The following is a 25,548-nucleotide window of genomic DNA, read 5'->3' as shown; positions in this document are numbered from 1 at the left end:
TATAGATAATCTCTGCTGTTGTAGTTTCAGTGAAAAAAAAAAAAAATCTCCAAATGGCAATGATTTTATTTTAAAAAGTAGAAATGAAACAGGATAGAAAACAAAGTGGGGCAAACAAATGACAGCAATGAAAATGTGACCACTACTGAGTAGACTGTTCCTTGGCATACGTTGGCAGATTTCCTTTTGAGATCAGATATGAGCAAGGCTTGCAACGAATTTGAGGTCTTTCAGTGGTCTTCTATACTTGCTGCTGGCATTGTTTTGACAGAAGGACATCAGCAATTCAAAAACATTTGTTAAAAGGAAAAAGTTAGTACCCAAATCTACATTGAAAATATCTGTACAACATTTTAGCCAATAAAATAAAGTGGTTAACTGTGTTATTATAGCTCTATTCTTATGTCCCTTTTTGATCAGTCTATATTATATCATTAAGAGTAATGCTTTTTGTTTTTCTTTTCTCAATTCTAACTGTAAAAGCTTCTGACTTTTAGATTTGTATTAAGGTAATACCATACTAAATAATTTTCTACCATCTTCCTATTTTTAACCTTCAGTTTACATTGATGGAAAGGAAAATAATTTGTGGTAATATAGAATATTGTCCAGCTATTGACCACTGTGGAAATTACCTGGCTTGTATGAACTGAACCATCTATTTTTCTGCCATGTCACTTTATTTTCAAGTCTTAGCATTTTTCTTTCTTAGAATGGGAAGTTTCTTTTTAACCTGCTCCAAGCCAGTAGTGGGCCCCTTTCATAGTAAAAGTCAGTTTTTTGGTGGTTGTTGCTAACCCCCTGAGCCCGAGGTGGGTAAGTATATTGTCTTGGTTACTGCTTAGTAAGAGTCTAGTGGTACTCCATGCTCTCCTCTAGACAGTAAATGGCCCATCAGCAAGCCCTCTGATTATAAATGTCTATAGTGGTTAATTGTCCTCTATGGGACAGTTGCAAAGGCTGAGAAAATGTTGTAGTATGAGTTACATAGCCCTCAATACAACATTTCCTCAGCAGGTATAATTCAGGAAAAACTGTATTCAGATATCTGCAAATATAACAAGATGAGAAGTGAGTATAGTAAAGTAGATCTTTTATTCTGCTTTATGTAATTCCTCAGAATATGCATTTTTAAGAAGATGGAATGTAAATAACTGACGCATTCAGAGTTGAACCCCACATCAGTTCAGGTTGTGCTAATGAGGTCAGATAGGCATACTCTTTCAAACTGACATATTGTCTATACACTTTAACTGTACTCTGACTTAGTATGATGCAGGACTATAACATTTTAGAACTGCAGTGCAAAGAAAGCCCGTTCTCAATTATTCCTGCTGTAAACCATAACAGAAATAATGTTGTTCCACGGGTTTCCATTATTTCCATTTTCTACATCAGTATGCTGCCTGTTAACTGCATAGAAAATGGAGACTTGTGGTAGATTTTATTTACTAAAACACATGCTACTTCAAACATGATTAGTGGACTCTAGATTAATATAACAATAAAAATAATGCAGTAAGAGTAAAAACAATATATGAAGAAAATTCATAGATAGTCACTTTCTTTTGTTTGTAAAGAAACACAAAAACTTTGTTTTTTGTCCCCTATATCATAAGTATAGTTTCTTGTAGAATGTCTGATTTTGCTTTCTTCTCCTGTGGTTATGTTACAGCTGTATTTTGGAAGTAGATTTTCTTAAACCATTTATTTATTTATTTCTGCTTTAATTTGGTCTGTTTTTAGATATGCTTTTGCATCATCATTTTCCAGAGTATATCCCACAAGATTAGTTAATAATCTGGGTTAAATAAAGTAGAAAGGTTTCTTTTATTGCAGGGAAGTCATCTTTGTAGTTAGTATATGTGACAGCAGTATCTTTGATTACTGTAATACTGATTTCTCATTGCGTACTCCTTTGTCCTATACTGTTGCTAAAATAGCACTCCTATTTTGTTTTTCTTGGAATCACGCAAGATCAGTAGATAGTTAAGTCATTTAAGAGTCCTCAGAGCATGTAAAAAGCCAGGGAAGTCTAATTTTAATAAAACTAATTTTTTTTCTTCTCAATTATTTATCTTTAGAAAATATCTCAATTGGTGTCTTTATGGGATTAAGAAGAAACTTAGAACACAGAACTTTCTAGTTCTGTACCTAGGGGCTTTTGAGGGGGCAGTGTAACCATGAAACAAGTATCTATAAGCCACTTTCTCTATAAGCCTCAGTGTCCAAACTGTAAGAAGGTTCAAGTATCTTAACTGGTAGACCTTGTCAGCTAGAAAGCCTTGAGATCATTGTGAGGTCAGGAATTTGGGGGTCTGAGTCATGAGCCCTAAACAGAAAATTTAAGAGAAAAAAAAAAAGAGGAACTTGTCCTGGGAGATTAACAGACAGATTTGCAAGAGATAATTACATATTTTCCTTTGCAGTTTTGAAGATTTCTTGCTTGAGTGCTAATAAACCTATGGTGGGATACTTATGTTAAGAAAAATAGGTAAATTTAGGATAACGAAGAACCTTTAACCTTAAAAGCTTTTGAAAATTCTCCACAGTCCTCTTCAAAATCAGTGTAAAGTGCTGCCATTTACCAAGGTATGCTTGTTTAATTAAACTTATTTTTTTTCAGGTCCCAGCATTTGAGATACTAAGAGGACTCTGGAAATTGCTCTGCATTTGTCTTTAAAGCTTAAAAAAAATGTAGTCTCCAGTTTCATTTTATGATGTTTGTTAGAAAATGTGATTTCTGTGTGTGTATTCTTAAAAATTTTTTTCCAGTTTTGTTGAGATATGATTGACATATAGCACTGTATAAATTTAAGGTGTACAGCATAATGATTTGACTTATACATATAAAATGGTTATCACAAGTTCAGTGAACATCCATAATCTCATAGATACAAAATTAAAGAAATAGAAAAAAAAATTTTTCCTTGTGATGAGAGCTCTTAGGATTTACTCTCTTAACTTTCATATATGACATACAGCAGTGTTAACTATATTTATCATGTTGTATGTTACATCCCTAGTACTTATTTATCTTATAACTGGAAGTTTGTACCTTTTGATTACCTTCTTCCAATTACCCCTCTCCACCCTGCTTCCCTGCCTCTGGTAACTACAAATCTGATCTCTTTTTTTTCCATGAGTTTGTTTCTTTGCTTTTGAAGTATAATTGACCTACAACCCTATGTTAGTTCCTGTTAATTACACAATACGGTGATTCAATATTTCCACACTTTTCAAATGATCATCACAATAAATCTAGTTATGATATATCGCCATAAAAAGATATTACATAGTTATTGACTATATTCTGCACATCGTACATGTCATGCCTGTGACTCATTTATTTTGCAGTTGGAAGTTTGTACCTCTTAATCCTCCTTACCTATTTCTTTCTTCCCTCCACCCCCCTCCACTCAGACAACCACCTGTTTGTTCTCTGTATAACTGTTTCTGTTTTGTTTTATGTTTGTTCTTTTGTTCTTTAGATTCCACATATAAGTGAAATTATACAGTATTTCTCTTTCTCTGTCTGACTTATTTCACTTAGCATAATACCCTGTAGGTTCATCCATGTTGTTGCAAATGGCAAGACTTCATTCTTTTTTATGTCTATGTAATGTACACTTAGGTTGCTTCGATATCTTGGCTGTTGTAAATAATGCTGCTGTGAACATAGGGGTGCATGTATCTTTTTTAATTAGTGTTTTTGTTTTCTTTGGATAAATATCCAGAAGTGGAGTTGCTGGATCATATGGTAATTCTATTTTTAATTTCTTGAGGAATCTCTGTACTGTTTTCTATAGTGGTAACACCAATTACATTCCCACTAATGGTGCACAGGGGTGTGTTTGTTTTTTACCTGTTGTAGGTTAAAAATTGTTTGGATCTGCTTTAACCATTATAATATAATTTCTCTGAAATTAGTCCGTTTTGTAACTTTTAGAACACAGGTAAAGACTGCCTGGCCTTGGTTACAGATCATGGTTTTGGCTCAGTGTGATATTTCTTAACTTGAACCATTTAATTAGTATTGAGTGGGTGAGTGATTAACTATTGGTTTAAAATAAAATGCAGTAATGGGGCAGGGCAGGGATGGATGAATAAATGAAAGTAGAAAAGTAGTCCAGGATGTTGTAGAAATCATTAAGATCAAAGTTTAAACAGAAAGAAAAAAATCTGACTCATGCACTGAGATTAAAAATTCATCCCATCACCTGGAAAGGGCTTATGCAATTTTTTTGTTAAGCCCTTTTCTTTTACGTTTCTCCCTTTTCCTTTTTTTCTCCCTTTATAGAACTAAATATGTCTGGCTCTTTGCTTTTATTGCCAAACTAGAATTAGCCCATAGTGATCTGGCAACTATAATATTTAAGGGGAGGGAAACATTATGGTAAGTAGTCACACACCTCACATCTAAAACTGTGAACTAGGTTATCACACATCCCTGTTTGCCTGGGGATAGTCTCAATGTTTATATCTGTTATTTGTGTGTAATTATTAATAACTCTCCCTTTTACTCTCTGAAGTTTCTGGTTTGGATAATGGATTTTTATGGCCACTTACTTTGATAAATGATACACATTTATTTCAAATACCAGTCTGTATAGAGTCAGAAATGATATTAACTATAAACAGAACCATTGTCTGGGTTTCCTCCTCCTCCTGGAAGCTTTTCTAAGGTGGTTCTTTGTGCTCTTATCATCACTGTTTTCTGATTTTCTACTTATCACAGTATCTCTTCCATGCCTGTTTCCATAATATACTTGGTACCACTCTTACATGTGGAGTTCAAATTGCGATATTGAATAAATGACTTTGGCACTGTGGTTGAAAAACAGAATTAGTGGAGCCCTTTGTGGCCTGGAAAAAATTAAATTTCTGGGCGGTTGCTACTATTTTCAGGGATAAAAAAGTGAGATGGAGTGTGAAAGGGAAGGAAGAGAGATTAGGGGATTGGGCATAAAAGACGAATTTTTTTCTAAAAATAATTTTGTTTGTATTTGTAAGTTTGTTATTAGGCATGGTAACTTGGTGTCATTTTGTGCTAGTTTACCTTACTTTGCTATAAAATTCACTTTAGAAATAAAGATTTAACATTAAGAATTTTTAATAAAATATTAAATCCTAAGCAAATTTATTTTGATTTCAATTTTGTATATTATAACCTGTGTATATTAATTACTTTATATGAATTGTATTCTATTCAGAATATAAAATGGTGAGAATAATGCTTATATGTTGTGCTATTTTAAAATCATTAATATTTTTAGCCAAGTTGTCACTTAATTGGCTATGAGAAATTTCAAACCTGTGTAGTGAAGTGGAGCCTGGTTAAACTGACTAGTAATTCTGTAATTTTTCTTTTACAGGTCACGTAATGTTTGCAGAAATAAAAATGGAGAATGGAAAGTCAAAAGGCTGTGGAACAGTCAGATTTGATTCCCCAGAATCAGCTGAAAAAGCCTGCAGAATAATGAATGGCATAAAAATCAGTGGCAGAGAAATTGATGTTCGCTTGGATCGTAATGCATAATTTGAAACCACGGTTGGAACATTCTTACATCTGTTTTGCTGAGTCTCCTAGTAAAAGTCATTTTTAAAAGTAATACTGTATGCTTACAAAGTTGTAAAAATGAACTCTTAAAACTCCCACCAGCTTTTAACAGTATAGTGTTAAATATACTGTGATTTTTGTTAATCTCAAGTTTGGGTTTTTAAAGACGGCAAGTCTGGTCATTCAGTTTAAATGAATGGTTATACTATTTTTAATGAAATAAGCCATTTTCTTGTTATTTTCAGTTCTACATAGTGGGATTTGTTTGTTCAAATGTCCCCAGGTTTTATCAACTTATTGTAAGATAAAACATAGATGGTTTTTTCAAAACTTCTGTTTAAAATATGTAATTGTCCTTGAAAAGAAAGGGCTCAGACAAATTAGGATATGATTTTGGTTGGTTTTAAATGACTTTTTTTTTTTGGTGATAAAGAATTACTTAAGTAAGTTTTAGATTCTAAAGTTCAGAATATTTTTTATTTGGCTTAAATGAAGAAACAGAGTTTTCCTTCTCTGCCCTTCCCCATCATTCACATTTTCCACATAACGCTATTAACATTAACCACCACAGCCCCTTATTTTATTATTTCCAATAATTCCAAGTTCATATAGAACTGATAATGTTGCAAGCCCCAAGTATAATATCAGGCAGACTACTCCCAACTTTCTGTCTAGTTTCCAGCCATTGAGGTGAACTGCTAAGAAAAGACAGATAATTGAAATGTTGAGAAAAATGGTTATGTAAGTTAGTCCTGCACTGTTCACTTCTACAGGAGCTGATGTATTTATAAACGCAGTTTTAATAAACCATGGAACACCTAGGCACAGCATATCAAACACGTTGGATCCCACGATGTTAGACATAGCCATATCTCCTTTGCCTGCAAAAAAAGCATGTTGTTAAAATGTGCATACCAATACTGTATTTTATTAATAAGGTTCGTAAGAAAAAACACTGGATACTTTTTCTGTTTTGGAAAATTGTATTAGAGCAAAAGTCTTAATGAATTTGTATTTTTAAATTTTGGGGGGTTAGTATTTAAAGTCTTAACATTTATTTATCTAATAATAATTATCTTTATTTATTAAACCATTTTTCAATAAGGTATGTAGATTACTTGTTGCTTTTCATTCTAACATGGTTAAAATTTAATGCACATTTCAGATGAATATAATTTGGGGGATTAGATTTAGTGAAATTAATCTGCTATTAAATAGTAAATCCTTCCTCTTGAATCACTCCATTTTTTTTCTTCAAAGTATGTTACTGAGGAAATAAATATTGTAAAAGTACTTTTGCTCAGTGTATTTCAGCCAGGCTTTTAAAATGGGCATTGCAGCTTGAGGGACCTACTTCTTACCTTTTCTTGCAACCAACACACTTGCGATCGTGTCTGGTATGCTTGTTCCTGCTGCTAATAAAGTAAGGCCCATTACTGTATCTGGAATTTCTAATGTTTCCCCTGTAATAAACATAGATATTACAAGTTACAAATCTTATAGATTCACTAACTGTTCTCTGCAGATATTTCAGATATTTCTTTCCTGAAGAAGAAAATAGGCATATTTAGATTTCAGAACCAGTATGTACTTATTTAGATTTTAGCTAGCAATATATTTGAATAATATTAGTGAATTGGTAACCCAGATAGCACAGATTTTTAATGACAGATATTGATATTTAATACACAAAATTCTTCCAAGGAGTAATTTCCCTACCTGGTATGCTTACAGAAGTTTTGGATGTCCACTGTTAAATAAGGCTGTTGCTTAAAATATGCTAATGAGATTGGTCATTTTCTCTTTTCTTTTTAAAAACATTTCCTAAAGAGGTCAGATTTAAGCAAATTATTTATAGTTATTTTTAAGCTATAAATGTGTTAACATGGTATGCATTTTTAAAGTCCTACTTTAGTGATGTACCTTAGTTTAGTGTTTTCTTTGGGAAATCATAAATCTGAGGAAAACAAAATAGCATTCTACTTGAGTCTTTCTAACTTTATGGTCCCAGTTTAATACTTCTGTTAAATCTGATGTTAGTTCAACATTTTTCATAAATGTATTCATTTTAGGAAACAGAACTAGAGGGAAGTTGAAACAACTAGAGGGAAGTTTGAAAAAAGAGTAAATGCAACTGCTCTTAATATTGTAATTGAAAACTTGCTTTTTTATCTTAAAATGTTAATTAAAAGAACTTCAAGTAGCCTATTCAGTGCATGCTTATATATTGATATTGGAATTGTAATTGGTTGTTAATTTTGTTACTGGTTTGCCAGAGTTCATATGTACATAAATAACACTAATATTTATCATCTTGGGGACTGTTCTATGATCTAGTACTTGATTTTGTTCTTTTCTTGCTTTCCTGACGTCAAATGTGATCTGGCTGAGAAATTGAGAGAGTTTTAATATGTGAGCTATTGGACTTCTTCTAAGCTATTGGACTTCTAAGAAAAAGAAATATTCGTAGAATATTTAGCATACTATTCTAAGTCACATTAATTTGAGAAAAGTCAGAGGTCAACAAACTTTTTTTGGAAGGGTGAGATAGTAATTATTTTAGGCTTTGCAGGCTATATGATCTCTGTTGCAGTTATTCAGCTCTGCCAGTGTAATGTGAAAGCATCCATAGGTAATACATAAATGGATGGGCACAACTGTTCAGTAAAACTTAATTTGCAAAAACAGGAGACTCAGTGATTTGGACACACAGGTGGTGGTTTGCTCACCTCTGATATAAGTCCTTTCAGGTTAATCTTTTTGGGAGAAATTCCTGCGTTTTTTGTCCATCGTTTATATTCAATTTTTCCTTCTGGACTAGGAGTTCTGTGGGACTAGAGCTGCTTATGGCCAAACAGTAATAGTTAAATCTTAATCATGAAGGTAGTAGAAACCTAAAATGAAACTTTATTTTATATCCTTTTTATTCATTTCATAGTATATTTATATTGCCATATTAAAAAGCAAAATAAAATGTAATCCAGTTAAACACTGAGTACCCATCATTTTCTCAAAGCACTGGCTCCTTACTATATTTTTTAGTATGAAATGGAATTCAATATAAAGACTATATTGTGGACCCATGCAATGTGATTAATTATTACCATAATAGACATTCTGTGAATTTGATTTCATTTATAACATGTTCCTTTAACTTGTACCTCTGGGCTGTATAATAGTGAGAATATAGTTGACGTGATATACAACTCACAAAACCTGAATGAGCTTGTTGGTGTATTAATATTTAATCTTTTTGTAAATAGCACTAATCTTTAGTCTTTGCCGAAAAAAATTTGCTCTTTGGCTAGACTACACTTAGTGAACATATGCTGTTTGTTCTTATATAAAGCTGATTATTTTTAAATAGTGCTCTTATACTTAAGATACATACCAGTTATTGTGACCATCCAAACCAGGATATATGTAAATGCAGATATCCACAGTGCTGACATGAAAAAGGTTATCACAAAATAATTTTTCCAAAACTTTCTTCTACAGTCTGGTGTGGTTAGAAAGAGTAGTATAATAATGGGAAGGGATAGTACCCAAAAAATTCTTTTCACGTCTGCTTCAGGCACGTTGAAAACACTTGGTGGATCTGTTAAGGAAAAGTTAAACAATTTTGAGTTTTCTCAAATGGCCAATTAAGTTAGAAATGTCCATTTAGGAAGCTATATTGAAATAAATTAGCTGTATCAGTTTTTAAGAGGCTATTTTGAACACTCGAATACCTCATTACTGATATTGCTGGCAAAAAGAAAATAATTGAGAATTCAAGGCTGATGGTGTAAAATGTGATACTCGGCACTTCTTGATTTCAGACCTTAAGTCCATCAAAATGTCTTGGATCATTCACTAAGTATGTTAGAGACATAATGTTTATGAGGTGTCAGTTCGGCATCTCTTGGTTTTCTACAGTGTGGATGATCTTTAGTAACTTTTGCTTATGGGATTAACTTGGTGTCTTTTTAGCTACCCCAGTTGTCTCCATTTCCCAATATTGATGATACCTCTAGCCTGCCCTGTTTATCAAATAATGTGTACTTAGCGAGTATAAGATAATTGTAGCATTATTAAGTTGAATATTTCTAATTCTCACTTAAGTGATTTTAGGGGGCTTGTTTCATTATTTTCTTTCATTAATTTACCAAACACAGAATTCACCACAATTCTTAGAAAGAACCTTAAGAAAATAGGAACTAGTATAGAATCTACAATGTAACTTGTAAAACTTGAGCATGTCTTTAAAATTCAATTTGTTTTATTAACTTAGTGGAAGGCAATAATAATATATTGGATAAAAGGGGGAATTCACTTTAAAATTGTTTAAAATTTATATGGCATTTATAAAATACTATACTCATATATTAGGTCACATTACAACTAATGCTAGTAAAATAACTCATAAAATTGTTTTTTTTAAACCTCAGCCAATGGGTCAGAAAGTAACAGATATAATTTTAGTGTAATAAGAAATGTTTGGACTGACTCTTTTGAGTTCCTTGTTATAAAATTTAACTTAGAGCTGTGTACCTCTTGCACATAAAAGACTAGAGAATATAATTTTTGTAAGAAGGGGAAAAGTCACATTTTGATTTTCTTAAGGTAATAAATTAGAATAAGTTTACTGTCTAATGTATTAAATAAAATTTAGAATCTGTATCTTACAACCACTTTATAAAAAAAATAACCCCCAAAGTTGTATTTCTGGCCATAGCTGAATTTGACTTTTTACTAAATATATTTACTTAAATGTTTTGCTACTGCTTGAAATGACATGTTTGAAATTCAGCTGTTTCCTTCCTACTTTCTTTTTCCCCACACCAGCTCTTCTTCCTAAATTCTTAGTTTTTGAAAGTGATGTTCCCACTTTCTTAGTCAGTCATGATCAAAATCCTCAGAATTATTTCTGCTCCCATGTAGCCCTTCAGTTGCTCAGTCTTGATGATACTTCCTCTGCATTGTCTCACATCCGTTCTCTTGTATTCCCACTGCCTTCACTTCATCTAGACATCTGCTAAACACATCAGTTGGTTCAGTAGCCTCTTAAAGACCTGCATGTCCTTTATCCCATATTTCAGTTCTGATGATTTCTCTGCTCACAAACCTGCAAGCCCTCTTAATCTAGCATTTGAGACTTGTTTCTGTCTTGTTCCTTTCTATCCCCCTTTCTTCTGCTTCCATTCGGCACATTCAGTGCTCCAGTTATGTTAGTACTTGAGCAGGCCTTTTGCTCATGTTATTTCCTTGTCAGTCCATGGAATACTCTCTATTTTTAACTGCATCATTTACATAGGACTAATTAGTAACAGCTGCTGGTCTATGATGTCTTATTAGTCATAAATCAAGTTGTTAAAATCTTACCATTCTGCAAGGCTTAGTTTTAATGCTCCCTTCTCTCTGATAATCTTTCCTATCTAACCATTCTCATCAAATTTTATACCATCTGTCCTGTTTAGGAACCACAGTTATGCTTTCTTTCTTTCTCTTTACAGTACTTAAATGTTCTTTTTTAGCTGTTTTTTGTTGTTTTTTTGTTTTTTTTTTCCTGTAGTATTGGAAGCTTCTTTAAGGATAGGTCTGCCTCTTGATCATCTCTGAATCCCCATAGTGTTTTTTACATAGTAAGTATAGTACTTGCTGAATTGAAATGAAATGAAATTTTGCTAGTACATAGAACTTAATAGTGGGCAGGATGTGGTTATTACCTTCAGAAACCTGACTAAGACCATGTAAACTTATAGAAAGCTGGGAGTAGCCAGAATCTTCGTGAAATATTCCACTGTCAGTTCTTGATTGCCTACGGATGAATGGTTGGTCCTCATCTTCCCATCCCATCAGTGGCTGTTGTTCACTTCTCTCTTCCATTGCTTTGGCAAGACAGGTACAGCAAGGACTGCATTTCTTTATAATATATTGGTTAATTTTAATGTCAAAACACAGCACCAAAACATATAATCCGTATATCAAAAGCAGTAAAGTTCCTTCATACCTATAAATTAGAGAAATTTGTGTGTTTTTCAGTTAAGAATGAAAGTTATTTTAGAGTTAGTAGCTTTTGGGCAGTATCTGCATAATAACTTCCTAATGCAGCAATAGAACAGAAATATTCTAGGTATATTTTGGTTTTGTAGATGTGTCTAGATTTGGTTGCAGCATTATTAAAAATTTATTGATGAAAGCTTGACACTGTCCTTTCTGTATTTCAGAAACAAGGATTATAAACTCATTGTCTTAATTTGTAGAATCCTTGTAAATGGCAGGCATGAAAAGTTCCTTGAAAATAATAGTAATTATAGATTTTCAAAATAAAAGTGAAACTAATGAATGGTGATGGGCATTCTCCACCTCAGTTCATTGGAAGAATATGATAATAATGAGAGAATATAGTATCTATTCATTTCAATTGTTCTGGTGTATGAATTTTGTTTAAAATATTCAGAATATGTTGGACTTTGGCTGGAAATTTTCAGTTTGTTATACAGAGATGTTTTGATGATTCTAATATAAACAAGTTTGGCTTGCATTCACAAGAAAGCAGGGATGTTCTCAAAAACAAAATTTTACCTAAGGCACTGAGAACCATTTTCTTGTACTCTGGTTTGCTATTTAAATAATTTTGATTAGCTAATACATCACATTGGAACCTTGCATTTACCTTTTATTTTATAGCCAGTGAATCTCTGCTACAGCTTGAAAGCAGAGTTCTTGATTTCCCTAATGGAGGGAGCATTAGTTTGGATGCTCTCAGTGACTGTGCCCTTATAGACAACTGCTAAGTCCCAGAAGCATCCCTATTGTAACCAACAATCTTTTTTTGGGAGACAGACTAGATTTCAGGATGATTCATTTTGAAAATTTGCTCCCTGCTAGGTTTAAAGTTTCTTGATAGCAGGTATTAATGCAGCACTGCCAAATTGTAGTATTCCAGAGAGGTGTCATTTACAGTGTTTTCTCTTTTTCTGGTGACCTCTGGCATTGGGCAATGTACAAGTCCTGTGGCTGTGTTTTACATTTTTTTAATGTTAAGATTCCTAGCATAGTGATAAACACCTAGTAAATATCTGGTACTTGTTAGCTGAAAAAGTTACTATCTGCTCACTAAGTCACCCCCTTTTTCATTTACTTGGAATAGCAAGGCATGGGGAGATTACAAAGAAAGCAAATAGTTTTTAATATTGTAACCTAAACATTTTTGATTTTGGAGGAAGAAGGCTCTGGTTCCTCTTACTAAATGAACATAGGGAGAAAGTTGGAGGAATTTACAGGGACTTCTTTTACTTCCTTTGTCATCTTCTCTCCAATCTTGTGACCATGGCCACTTCTAACCGAGGCAAGGTAAACAACCCAGTAGGTGAAAAAGCCACCTGTTGGGGCTTTAACGGACAACAAAAGATGGGAAACTTTCTGAACATCAGGCAGTCAGTGGGAAGAAGGAAGGGTGGTAACATCCAGTGCTTAGACAAAAAAGAAGATTGACTTGACTAAAAAATTGCAAAGAAGGGAGAAGAACCCAACCAGCATTTATGATGAGGAGATTAGCTCAGAGACCTATGGGAAAATGTATGGAAGTGGCAGATAATTGAGAAGTGAGTGAAATAACATTTCTGGAAAAAAAAAATGCTACTAAACCATCAGAACTTTATATAAATCCTCTGTAATTGTTTTACATAAGAGTAATAATTGTTTTACAAACTTACCAGTAAACTTGGTTGTCAAATATTATGGCAAGAACTGCTGCTACACTAATCGCGTATGCCGCACAGTCTCTGAACAGGGGCCAACATGATAGCGTTGAAACCTATAAAATTAATTAATTTAATGTTTTCATTACACTGTAACTTCTTCAAGTACTTGCTTAGTGCAATACTAAAATTGTTTGTATATTTGTAGCTAAATATTGTTATCTTTTGCATATTGCTTAGAGAAAGAAATTTTAAGAAAAATTGTGTTTCTAAGCCTAGTCTGATTTTCATAAATTTGACTAAGAGGTATTTGTGGGTTAACTTAAAATTGAATACATGTTGTTTTTCTACTGATTAATAAATTTAATTAAACACACTGCTAGTGCCTTGTTTATTCTGAACTATAAACAGTTCTTGTAATTTGTCAAGAGAGTACATTTTGTTGAAGAGAGGTTTTTTACATACCACATTAGATAGTAAGCCACAGGCTGCACAGATGCCAAGGAGATTATAAATTGCAGATCCAAGAATGGTGCTAATACCAATATCGCCCTTTGTGATAAATACACCTATAAGCAAGATAGTGGCTAAGTTAGTGTTGACTTGGCGAAGAACAAATCACTCTGGGTAAGCAGAAACTTTAAGGAGCAATATTTACCTAGGAAAGCAGTAACTAATTCTGGAGCTGAACTGCCGGCTGCCATAAAAGTTGCACCTGCAACATCCTGGGACAATCCAAAGGCTGAAGACAAATGAAATTATGTTATGCCCGGTAAAGTGAAAATGAAAGAGTATGTCTTTATAACTAGATATCAAAGCTGCGTCTTCACAGAAAATCACTGATAACTTCAACTGGAAAATAGCCGATAGAGGCAGCATGCTACACATGATGTACCCTAGGTCAGAGAGTTAGTGTCAAGGTTAGAACTAATTCAGGTTTCCAAGGCTTTGATAGCAATCCTTTGTTGATGTTTATTATTTACTATATCTACTGATTTTTGACACTCAGTCTTCCCACATCCTTAACCTCTGGTGTGCCTGACTGAGTCCCTGTCACCTATGGTCATTTCCTTATTCTTGCCTGTGGGGACCATTACGTGTTGCTCACTCTCAGGTCCACATCAGGTTTTACTCTGTTGAGACATCTACCTTTGACATTACTGATTGCTTTTTGTGGTTGTTGATGTGACATTGTATTTTACAAAAATATCTACAGTGTTTCTGCCCACATGATTTTTCAGAACCTCTCCATTCCCTATCAAAAAACCAAACCAAAACAGAAAACAAGGTGGAGTTTATGTCACTTGAGCCTTTGTGAGTGCTTTGACTAACAGTACGCAGAGCCATGATATTTCTGAAGCTAGGACATAAAAGGTGACAAAACTTCCTCGTGGTTCTCTCTCTAGGGACATTTGCTTCAGAGCCCCAAGCCACCACATAAAAACCCTGGCTACCATACTGGAAAGACCTTGTGAAGAGCCCACATAGAAATAGAAATGCTTGAGGAACCCCTGCTGTTTCAGCCCTCCGGTTTTGAATCTTCCCATCCCAGGCACCAGATACACGAAGGAGGGAGCTTTCGGATAATTCTAGTCCTCTCTTCTGACTATCACGGCATGAGAGATGTCAAGCAAGAAGCACACAGCTGTGGCCAGTGAAGCCCCCAAACTGTGAGAGGTATGAAATGATTGTTCTCTTAAGCCGCTAGTTTTGGGGTGATTTGTTAAACAGCTGTAATTAATTGGAACACCTGACTTGTTCATTTATTTGTTATATCTATTGACTACTTACTATGCCACATGATTTTTTTATGTGCTAGGAATGTGGCAGTAACAGACAAATGTTTCTTGTCTTCTGGAATTTAATTCTAGAGAAAAACACAAGAAAAATATGTATTATGTTAGAAGGAGCAAAAGCAGGGTGGGAGGATATAAAATATCATGGAGGAAAGATTGTAATTTTAGATTGGGTAACCAGAAAGGACTTCGCTGAGATGGTAACATAACAAAGACTTCAAAGTGAGGGAGCTAGCCACACACAGACTTGGGAGTATTCTAAGCAGATGGAGTGAGTGAAAATATTTTGAGGTAGAAGCTAGCCTATGTGTTCAAGAAACAGAAAAAATCCAGAGCGTCTGAAATAAAGGGTGTGAAGGAGAGCTGTAGATGATGAGGTCAAAGGTAATAGGTGGCCAGATCATGTAAGACCTTGTGGACCCTAGCAAGGACTTGGGCTTTTATTGTGAAAAACATGGGAAGTGCTTGGAAAGACATCCACAATATTGCTTGCTGGTGATACCAGCCGCAGTCATCTTCTTTATTCCCAGGTTATCTGGTCTCAGAGGCCCAACCAGCTGTTGGGCCACCTCTTAAGTCTCCATTCTGAAAAATCCTCTCAGGATAGTTGGAATTATCTAATCCAGGCTCTCTATCCTATTCCTCACTATTTGCCTTTGGTCATTTTGCTTGATGCACATCTACTTGTGGTGACTAATGAAGGGAGAGAAGTAATAATTTATGTAACTTACATTCCATAGCATTTTTTTACTGATTAGAGTGATTTTACATGTACATATATATATATTATATAGTATGTATACTCTTACTACAACTCTGATATGTAGTAGGACCGATTGGCCATAAAACTTAAAACAGAACAAGATGATATTGTCCTGTTATTAACTTTTTTTTTCATTTTATGTATGAAGTAAATATATTCATGGTATACAATTCACTTTCATATACATAATTTAATCATCTCAACTATCCTCAGATATGAGTGATGGTATTTCCATTTTACAGATAAGAAACAGATGGAGAAGGTTAAGGAATGCAAAGTTACATGGAGAGTAAGGATCTTACATGGGAGGCGTTGGGGCCTAAACCCCACGTCTGTTGGTTCTAAGTCCCAGGGCTATTTCTGCTTCACCACAGCAACTCGACATAAGAATGGCACTTAGGCCAGTTATAACACAGGGGGGCAATTGAGTCATTTTCTTCCCTGCCTCATGGCGCTGGTACATAATTACCCCTGTTCCATTCCTTCCTGGGGGAAAAATAGCTAATGGGAGTCAGGAAAACTTTGGAAGTTCTCCAGCATAGTCCAGAGAATGTACACATTTAGTGATATTACCATGAATTCTCTTCTCAAACCAAATCAGGGCTAGAAAATATGTGGAGGAAACTGAAAAAGAACAAAATACCTTATCTTGAAGTAACTGTCTAAACTTGGGGCAGCTGAAGAGTGAATGACTAATCTTGGTTTAATGCTGGCTGAAGAATGCTTCATTAGAAAAATTCAGTCTCGAGAGGGAAAAGGTGATCCATCCAGCTGTTACAAGGTAGAAAAATAGGGGGCCCTTTTTGACACTTTTCACTCTCAAAAGGCAGTGACAACAAAGCTTGTTGCTATTTACTGGGCTCTATTTGAGTTATAAAAAGAAAGGTTCTGTACAGATGGATGTGTAAAACTTCAAAGATATTTTAACAAATTGTATCTTAAGGTTCTAAGCATATTTTGTAAAATGGTTTATACCTTTGAACTTTACAATCGACTGGCTTTGTCTTCACTGACCTTTGGATAGCATTTCTCTCTGCTATAGTTTATTATTAAAGATAAATTGTTCTGGGTTTTTTTTTCCCCCAGAGCTATTACTTTTTTTCCCTCTCTATTACTCTAAATGAATAACCATATTTCCTTCAGGATATAGTAGAAATGTTCAAGGTGAGTTTTCTTTATATATATTACATTGTTTATATAAAGTGCAACTTTATAATAATGAACTTTATAATCATTATAATAATGATTACTAAAACCCATCAGACTTTTTCTTAAGCGTGTTCTCTTCTCTGATACCATGTTGAAAATTTATAACAGTTTTTGAAAATTCTCTTCTGGGAGTATAGTAGAAAGAGTTTTAAACTAAAATGGAGACCTGGCTTCTGGCCCTGCCAGTACCTTAATGTGAGAATTTAGATAAGTCATTCAGACAAGACTTGCATTTTGCCACGTGTAAAATGGAAAGTTGGACTACACAATCTTTAAGATATCTTCTAATTTTATCAATTTTTACGCTATATGTAAGATATGAATTCTATGCCTTAAGACTCTGTGCCACTTATTATTCCTAAATAAATTCCTTTTATAATTAAAAAGAAAACCCTATGTTACTGAAAATTTGGAAGATGGTGGAGAAAACAGAGGGTGGAGTATCATTTATACTTTTACGATTGTATTTTAACCACTGCTACCATTTTTTATATATTTCTAGTTCTTTTCACAATGCACATTTAACAGAGTTACAACAGTAGGCTATATGCAATTTGGTGTCTTCTGGCACAATTTTATACAGTCCTCAAAGATAGCAAGTTTTCATGCTTTGTGAATTGATTCGAGTTTTGGAAGCAATTAAAAGTCACTCAGACCCAGCTCTAGTGACTACGGTGAGTAGTCATGCTGAGTAATTCTATTTAGGGTCCAAAATGAAGTGTGACAGCAAACCAATGCTTTTTATGATTTGCAAAATTGATTCTGATATTAATTTCAAATGTATTTCTAGACATATTTTGAGTGAAGTCAGCATCATTGGAATAAGTGCCTAGCCTCAATGCGCAATTGCATGTATATACTCTGTGATGCTTTTAACAGTAAACAAAAACATTTTGAGTACTTTATAGTTATCTCATATTTTGTCTGAGCTATAACGGAATAAATTCTAAAACCCTATATAATGCTTTGAAAGGCCTGATACTACTGAAAAAGAAGGACCTCCCCAGGCCCTAATCTAACAGCTGTAACGTTAATTAATTTTCACTTGCCCTAAGCCTATCATATAAAGCATACACAAGACATTTTATCTCCAAACCTCACAATTACCTGAATTCTGCTCCATAACTTGCCCAAGGTCACATAGGTAGTAGTTGCAGAGATGAGATGGACACCTAGATCTTTTTGAGTTTAAAAAGCTGCTTTTTCTTGCTCTTTCTGTTATCCATGTAGGTAAGTGAAGAGATTAATACATAGCTTTATTATTATTACTATCATTAATATCATTGCCTATTCCTGCAATAGCATCTTGGTAATATCCAGACCACTTGGCACTTATTTAGATCCATATACCTGGGGTGGATTTAGATGCAATCCAAGGTGACCACAGTATGTTTATTTATATTTTAAGTTTAGATTAGTTTAGATCAGAGGGAAAAGAAAAACAAAGAGGATGAAAATGCTCTTAAGAGGAGAATGAGTGCCTGTGTGGCAGGGGAGGAAGCACTCTTCTTAGATTCTTTGTTCTTTGGGAAGGCTTAGCCTCTGTAAATTTCATAAGGATTAAGAATCAAACAATCCCCTGAAACTGTCAGCTATCCAAATGCCATACTCACAGAATTATTTGACTCCCTTTCAATTTTATCAATTTAGAACCAGTTCTACCTGGAATTAAAACTTGCATTTCTTTCTTATTGTCTATTTCTGAAACATAAAGTAGAACATGAGCAAATATTAGTTCAAAGCAGAGTGAATAAGAATCATTTTTTAATAAAAAAATATTTTATTTAAGTATGTTTCCCAAAACCTTATTAAGATCATTGTTGCTTAAGACATGTTATACTTCAAAGGATCAGCTTGGTGGAGGGATTAGAATTGCTAACTGAAGAGCATATTCATGTAACATTTTAAAAGTTCCATAACTAGCTCATTGACTTCGGACTGTATCGGTGACCAGGAGTTCTCATTTTTCTCTCTAGTTAGCTTGGGAAAAGTTAAAGAAAGGTGCTCTAAACAATGGTTAAATACATCTAGGAGATCCTATTACATATTAAAATGATGCACAAAAATGATTTATTTTGCCTTTATACTGAGCTTTTGTGTTTCTAAAAATGAACTGCTTATAAAGATGAGAGGTAATTGTCCTATTATTTGGGCTATGAGTTAATATAGTTTATATTATATATAAATGTGTTCAAAGAATCATCTTTAGCCTCTTTTCCTTTAGAACTTAAATGGATAAAAGAGAATATAGGATTAGAGGAAGAGGGTATAGCAACAGCATTTTCTTGTATTGGTTCTACATATTGAAGATGACAGCAAAATGTCTCAGGGTATGTGCTTGCTTTTCCAGTGTTGAGGTCGGGAGGAGAGGTTGTGTGACTTTTATGATTATGAGCAGAGCAAGAAAGGGAAAGAGTCTTGCTGGAAACCTCAGATGGTGGTGGTTCTAGAGGTAATTGACAGACCAACATATATAGTTATAGGTATAGAAAGAGCACTCGCTTGCCTAAGCTGGGCCTGGCCAGGGTATCAGCAGAGGCTCTGCCCTCCACCACCTCCAACTTATCCTCTGCATGGAGACTCGCGTCCTGAGCCTCTTCTAGTCTTCATCTTGCTAAAGGCCATTGTGCTAACCAAATGAACCACTGTTAGCGATTTGAGGAGGGGGTCATGTGTTGATAGGGCTGGGGTGGGCCAGGGGCCTACCAATTCTACCATTGTATCCTAGGTTGGGACTCAGACATGTACTTCACAGAAAGTCACTGCATCATACATGATGGTTTGGTTACACAGTACTATAATATGATTTCATGTACACTGTAGACAAAATGCTTAGTTCTCAGAGTCTAATTATTATGGGTAACCATTTATGACATTAATTTACAGCCCCCAGTAGCTTGCTAAAATTCTTAACTGATTTTTTAAGTGACTCAGTGGATTCTCATTATTTTGTAGTATACTTCCTTTAATAGTTACGAGTGTTTGATGTATTTTTTGGTCAAAATTTTCAGTGCCCTTTGGAGGAAAATATCTTTTACAATTGTTCAAATAGAACAGTTCTTCTGAAACAATCATATTATGGCAGCTAATCTCAAACAAGGACGTGTAAAATTATATCACATAGCAATTGAACACATTCTTGGGTTTTGGCATTAGAAAGACCAGGGCTCTCCTGGGTACTTGGCTGTGTAGTCTTGAGAAATTATATATTCTTTCAGCCTCAGTTTTTTTCATTAGTAAAACCAATCTAATCGTCCCTACTTTGTGGGGTTTTTGTGACGACTAAGTATAACCATATATATTTAATTTAGAACCATGCTTGGTCTTCTGTAATTGTTTTATGATAAATAACTGTAAAAAATACATAAATAATTAATAGCATTCCAGTACATTGTAGAATGCTCAGTAAATTGCCTTGAGGATTATATTAATACTTATTAGTTAGGTGGGACTATTATAACTCAATGCTTGTCAAATAACTATGGGGAAATGTAAAGCATCTGTAGACTTTCTGAAGTTAGTTTCTGTCAATGTAAAGACATTCTGGAGAAACTGTCTTTTATTGCTGATGTCCTAATTTGGACAAGACCATGCTAAGACCTTGAAAAGAGAAATGACAGAATTAATTTATAGGCTTTTAAAAATGAATCCAGCTAGCACTATTTCTATCTCATTTTGTTGCCAGTATTTTCAATACTCAAGACCAGGGTCAATTCTTAGCAGCTGAAGAAGATTTGGCAGTGGCATGGGCATCCATCAATCACACATCCATAATAGCTACTGTGTTATGTTTCAAAGTAAAGAGCAATTCACTTGAGAAACGCATGTTTACTGGTGATGTTCCAAAGCAATTCCACAAGTGGCATGGTGGAAGTCATTATTATAGATATTTCATGAAGTTATGTGATGAAGATTATTTTGAAGTAGCAATCTAATTTTTAATGCAGTAGCTTCTTCTGCAGGGCTAGAAAAGTTATTTATTTATTTATCTAGCACTCCCATGACAGGTTTTTATTAAAAAATTCTTGATGGATTTATTCTTTCAGTCAAGTCATTGTTTGGAAATGTGAAAGTAAAAACAAAAAAAAAAAAAGTGATTGTTTTGTTTTCTGGAAAGAGAAAGATTCTAAGTGGGGCTATAGTACCTTGAATTTTAAATTTCTTAGTTTTATATAATATGATTTAGTTTTTCTAATGAAAAGTGCAGTACTGGCATAAACATGAACAAATAGATCATTGGAACAGAATATAGAAAATGAATCAACTTTTGGGAAAAAAAACATTGTATCCTATAGCAAAACAAATTCTTAATGGAAGAAATAAAAATATTAAACCTAAGTAAATAAGTGTAAAAATAAGAAACTATAAGTAGAAGAAAATATAACAGTTTCTCTGACCTAGGGATAAAAAGGTATTTCTAGGTATAAAACCAAAAGGAGAATCATAAAGGAAAATATTTATAAATTTACTTAAAAATATGTACACTTCAATGTGATAAACACAAAATACAAAATCAAACAAACCATGAAAAGCATATGATATAAAATTAAATTAGAAAGAGTTAATACCCTGTGTTAAGAAAAAATCTTGGAAATCAATAAGTAAAAGAAAATACTCCTCTGTTAGGCAACGCCTCTATTATTGCTCATTTTGCAACATGGGCAAAAAACACAAAAGCAAAACCACAAATTTCAATACACATATAAAATGTTCAACTTCACAAATAATAAGATAAATACAAATTTTATAAAATAAACTTCCATTTTAAACCAATTAACAAAGACATTTAAAATGATACTATTCATGGTTTTCTGCAATGGATCTACCACACATTGTGGAGGTTTTCGGTGGCACACCCTTTGTGAAAGGCTTTTGGCAACGTATAAGATAAAGCTTAAAATATGCATAGCTCTGCATCTTTATCAGGAAGTCATCTGAGAAATTTACAAAGATTTTGACACAAGTATGGGCATAACAAAAATTTTAAAAACCAAATGTCGAGTAAGATTAATAATTTTAAAAATTGTGATAAATTTCTACTGGGTGTTTTCATGTATAAAAACCAGTGTTAAGTGCTCAAATCATTTACAGAATCAGAAAGTATTGTGCTACCATTAAAAACCATGCTTTTGAAGGGTATTTAATAATATGGGGAAATGTGCACAATGAAATATTATCTTAGGAAAAGGAAACGCCCTGAAACTGTGTATATAGCAAGATCTAAAAGACTGAGAGGAAGTATACCAAATGATAATTGTGGAGATCTCTGTGTGATAGAAATGTAGGGGAGATTATGTTTTTTCTTCTATTTTTCTTGCATTTAATCTAAGTAAAAATATTATGTTAAAGTAATTTAATTTCTATTAAAGAAGAATATCAATGTCAATGTCAAATGTAATATCAATGTAAAACTGTATATATGTTAAATAATAATAATTACAATAAACTTACATTGACCTGTTCTATAATTATTTTTCATTAGAGAAATACCTATTGAGGGCCTCCGCTATTGCTAGATCCTGTTTTAAGTCCTAAAGATACTGCTATACTGTGCTGAACAAGAGAAAAAATGACTTGCATTTCCGCAGGGGTGGGGGTTGGGGCCATGGGAAAGAGGGAGAGTTTACATTCATGCTCTTTCCCTCTGTGAAGAAATGCCAGCAGTGTTGGGAGTGGGCCTGGGGGATGCTATTTTTGTGCAATCCTGGGAGTATGCAAGTGGGAAATCTAACCCTTAACTTTGACCTTCTCTGGAATGAGCATGCTCAACCAATTAAACTAATTAAGCAGGAGACAGAGACTGGAAACGCTGGCACTTTTGCTTATTTGGCATAAAACATCACTGATACCCTGATTTTAGGGACCAATGCGCCAGTGTAAGGTCTGCGCTCAGAATTATGGGTGATGTACACGATTGAAGGGGTAGAATTGAGGGGCTTGGCAGATCTTATTTCCAGAAACCAGTAACTGAGCTTAACTTTTAATTACCTGATGTCTGAGGCCACTTTACGTAAGATGCAGGACTTCAAACAGGCAGTGCAGTAGACAAATGGAAGTTTCTGGAGATAGTATGACGATAGTTGCTTTGTACTCAATTAGGGATACTCTGCTGCACATTAACTACCAAGAAAAACCACACTAAGGCCAGTTCCTTAAGGTGCAGGACCCCACAACACAGAAGCCAGTGTTCTGCAGCCAGTTGAGATGGACATGTTGGCTGCTGAGTTATTCCAGAGACGTGTGTGTGGCACCACTGTTCTGGAAAGTTATAGAGGAGATTTCCAGCTACTTACATTCACTGATGATTTCCAAGGAGGGTAGGAAGTACTCATCGCAGACAATAGACATGGCCATGAACATGTAAAGGATAATTAGGAAGTAGATTACGATGCCTCCATCTGCACGCTCCTGTTTTGTGAAAAACCCTTCAGGAAACTCTGATGATGGGGACATAACACATTGGGTGTTATTTCCTGGTAAGGAAAAGGAGGTGAAAATTTGAAGGCTGTTGGAGTCACACATTTCAAGCCCACAAAGAGAAAGTTCTTAAGAAAACAGTAAGTGTGGGGTTTCTGGGTGGAATTTTAGGAACTCTGGTGAAAATGTATAAATCACTTTTGAGGATGATGTAATTGTAGACCCTTAAAAAAAATTAGTCTTCAGGACCCAAAAGAGGTGCTTTAATGAAATAAGATAATGATAGCAGATGAATTAAAAAGAGGAAATAACGAAATCAGTCTTCCTTGTCTGCTTCATTTCTAAAAGGGAATTCTGAACCCCTCTTCCTCCTCAATTAGAAACTATATCTCTGAAGATAAAGATTTCTAATAATGTATGTCTAATACAATCTCGTTTTCCCACTTCAGATCCCAAGTTGTCCACAAAGCCCAAGACCCACAAAGAATTATCCACTGTTGCAGAGAGAATTTCTAGGATGAAAGATTTCTTTTTCCGTAATGAAGTCTCCAACGATAAAAACTGAAGACTCTCCTGCTTCATGACATCCATGAATTATTTTGGAGCTACCTTTGAGAACTTACTCAAAGGATCAAAAGTGTTTGATATCCTACCAAATGCTAAAAATCAGAGCAAATACAGCAGGAAGCTTAAGCAAAAGTGAGTCAAGTAAGAATTTCCCTCTCTTTGTCTATTTATCCATATGTGGCCGCAGCAGCAGGGGTAGCTGACCCCAGCATCCACCTACCTGTAGCCCGTGGGAGACGCTGAGGCAGGGAGGCACCTGGGGGAGGCAAGTGTGCAGTAGCCCAGAGGGTGCCGAGGAGCAGGGCCCTTCTTGCCCACTGTGGGCCCCCTTTGGTCTGCATTTCTGTAGCGCTCTTTCTGCAGCATGCAGCCTTGGGAAGGGAGAAGAGGATTAAGCTGGATCATGTGAGGAGCCTCCTTTCTGCCCAATGCCCTGCCTACGGCACATCACAGCAAGGCCAGTGCACGAGGGAGGGTGATTGGAGCCAGCCAAGCTACTCTGATAAAGAGCCCTAAGCCCCAGAGAGGCTGGAGGAGGTAGGGAGGAAAGCAGACAGTCCAGTGGCCCACAGTCCCTGAGGGCAGATCCAGGCGGCTTGCTCTTTATGGAGTGAGTTTATTTATTGTCTTCTTACTGGCTCTGCTTTTGACTTTCTCTAGATTTGTAAGGACCTGAGTTTACAACTGCTTCCCCCTCTCTCCCCAGCCCTTGTTTCTAGAAGTTGTTGGAGCTGGTGTATGTGCAGTCTTCGGCTAGGTTGGCACCATGTTATATTTCCGTTTTGGCCTCTCCGTCCTCTCTCCCATTAGAGCTATACACAGGAAGATTACTTAGGAGGCTCCTGCAGTAATCTAGTGGAGGTGGCTTGAGCCAGAGCAGTGGCAATGGGGATGGAGAGAATCGGGCAGCTTTAAGAACTAGTAAGAGGCGTAGTGGATGGAGGCTATTTAATCACTGATTAGCTGTGCTCTCTGCCAGAGGTTCTAAAATGCAGACTGGACTAGCCAGGGAGTGTTCAAATATAAACTACTATCCTCCCTACCCCAGCATTTACTGGGCTTGTCAAGATGTTAAGCTCTTCCAGCAGGATAGTAACATGTGGCGAATAGCACAGGCTCCGGAGCCAGACCACATAGTTTGAGTCCTAGCATTGCTACTTACTGCCTATGTGACCTTGGGCACATTATTTAATCTCTCTGCTCCTCTGTTTCACTCTCTGTAAAATGGGAAGGTTATAGTACCCTCTACTTGGGTTATGTGAGGATTACATAAATGAATGCATGTCATCTGCTTAAAACAGCCTCTGCCCCATGGTCAATGTTATCTATCTATCTAGTATCAATCATCTATATTATTATTATTAATGTATTACTTTTGGTTAAGATAGAAGCTTCTTGGCCATGAGGGAATTTTTTAGTTTTTCAACTCTCATGGTTCCCTTACTTTGCAGAAAAAGCATAAAAATAGTGTGCTTGCTAAGTTTTAAATTTAGAACCTGGGTTTTTATGGTGGAAAGTAATGTTACTTCCGGATATTTGCAATCTTGAGTT

The 25,548-nt window shown here is 35.0% G+C and overlaps 2 protein-coding genes across 4 annotated transcripts in view; one reads left to right on the top strand and one right to left on the bottom strand.

Annotated features, from left to right (window-relative positions):
• The window catches only part of MYEF2 (myelin expression factor 2), a 32,029-nt gene extending 26,088 nt beyond the window's left edge, over positions 1–5,941 (top strand). For both annotated transcript variants that reach the window (XM_057722638.1, XM_057722637.1), the window contains one exon: positions 5,376–5,941. In XM_057722638.1, the coding sequence (XP_057578621.1) occupies positions 5,376–5,539 (164 nt within the window). In that variant the 3' untranslated portion in view covers positions 5,540–5,941. The remainder of the gene's footprint in view (positions 1–5,375) is intronic.
• A 177-nt stretch (positions 5,942–6,118) lies between these two features.
• On the bottom strand, positions 6,119–24,370 carry SLC24A5 (solute carrier family 24 member 5). Of its 2 annotated transcripts, XM_057722635.1 has the most exons (9): positions 24,218–24,370; positions 23,307–23,486; positions 13,904–13,987; positions 13,711–13,814; positions 13,261–13,361; positions 11,269–11,552; positions 8,952–9,158; positions 6,922–7,023; positions 6,119–6,441 (listed from the first exon to the last, which is right to left on the bottom strand). In XM_057722635.1, the coding sequence occupies exons 1-9, from the start codon at positions 24,336–24,338 to the stop codon at positions 6,119–6,121; spliced, it is 1,506 nt and encodes a 501-aa protein (XP_057578618.1). In that variant the 5' UTR covers positions 24,339–24,370. The 2 variants fall into 2 exon arrangements, with proteins under 2 accessions (XP_057578618.1, XP_057578619.1); XM_057722636.1 differs by lacking the exons at positions 23,307–23,486; positions 24,218–24,370 and adding an exon at positions 18,121–18,253.
• Between the last annotated feature and the right edge of the window lie 1,178 nt (positions 24,371–25,548).

The sequence above is a fragment of the Hippopotamus amphibius genome, chromosome 2 (genome assembly GCF_030028045.1).
Source record: "Hippopotamus amphibius kiboko isolate mHipAmp2 chromosome 2, mHipAmp2.hap2, whole genome shotgun sequence".
Taxonomy (NCBI): Eukaryota; Metazoa; Chordata; class Mammalia; order Artiodactyla; family Hippopotamidae; genus Hippopotamus; species Hippopotamus amphibius.
This window is presented reverse-complemented; position numbering and strand designations above follow the sequence as displayed.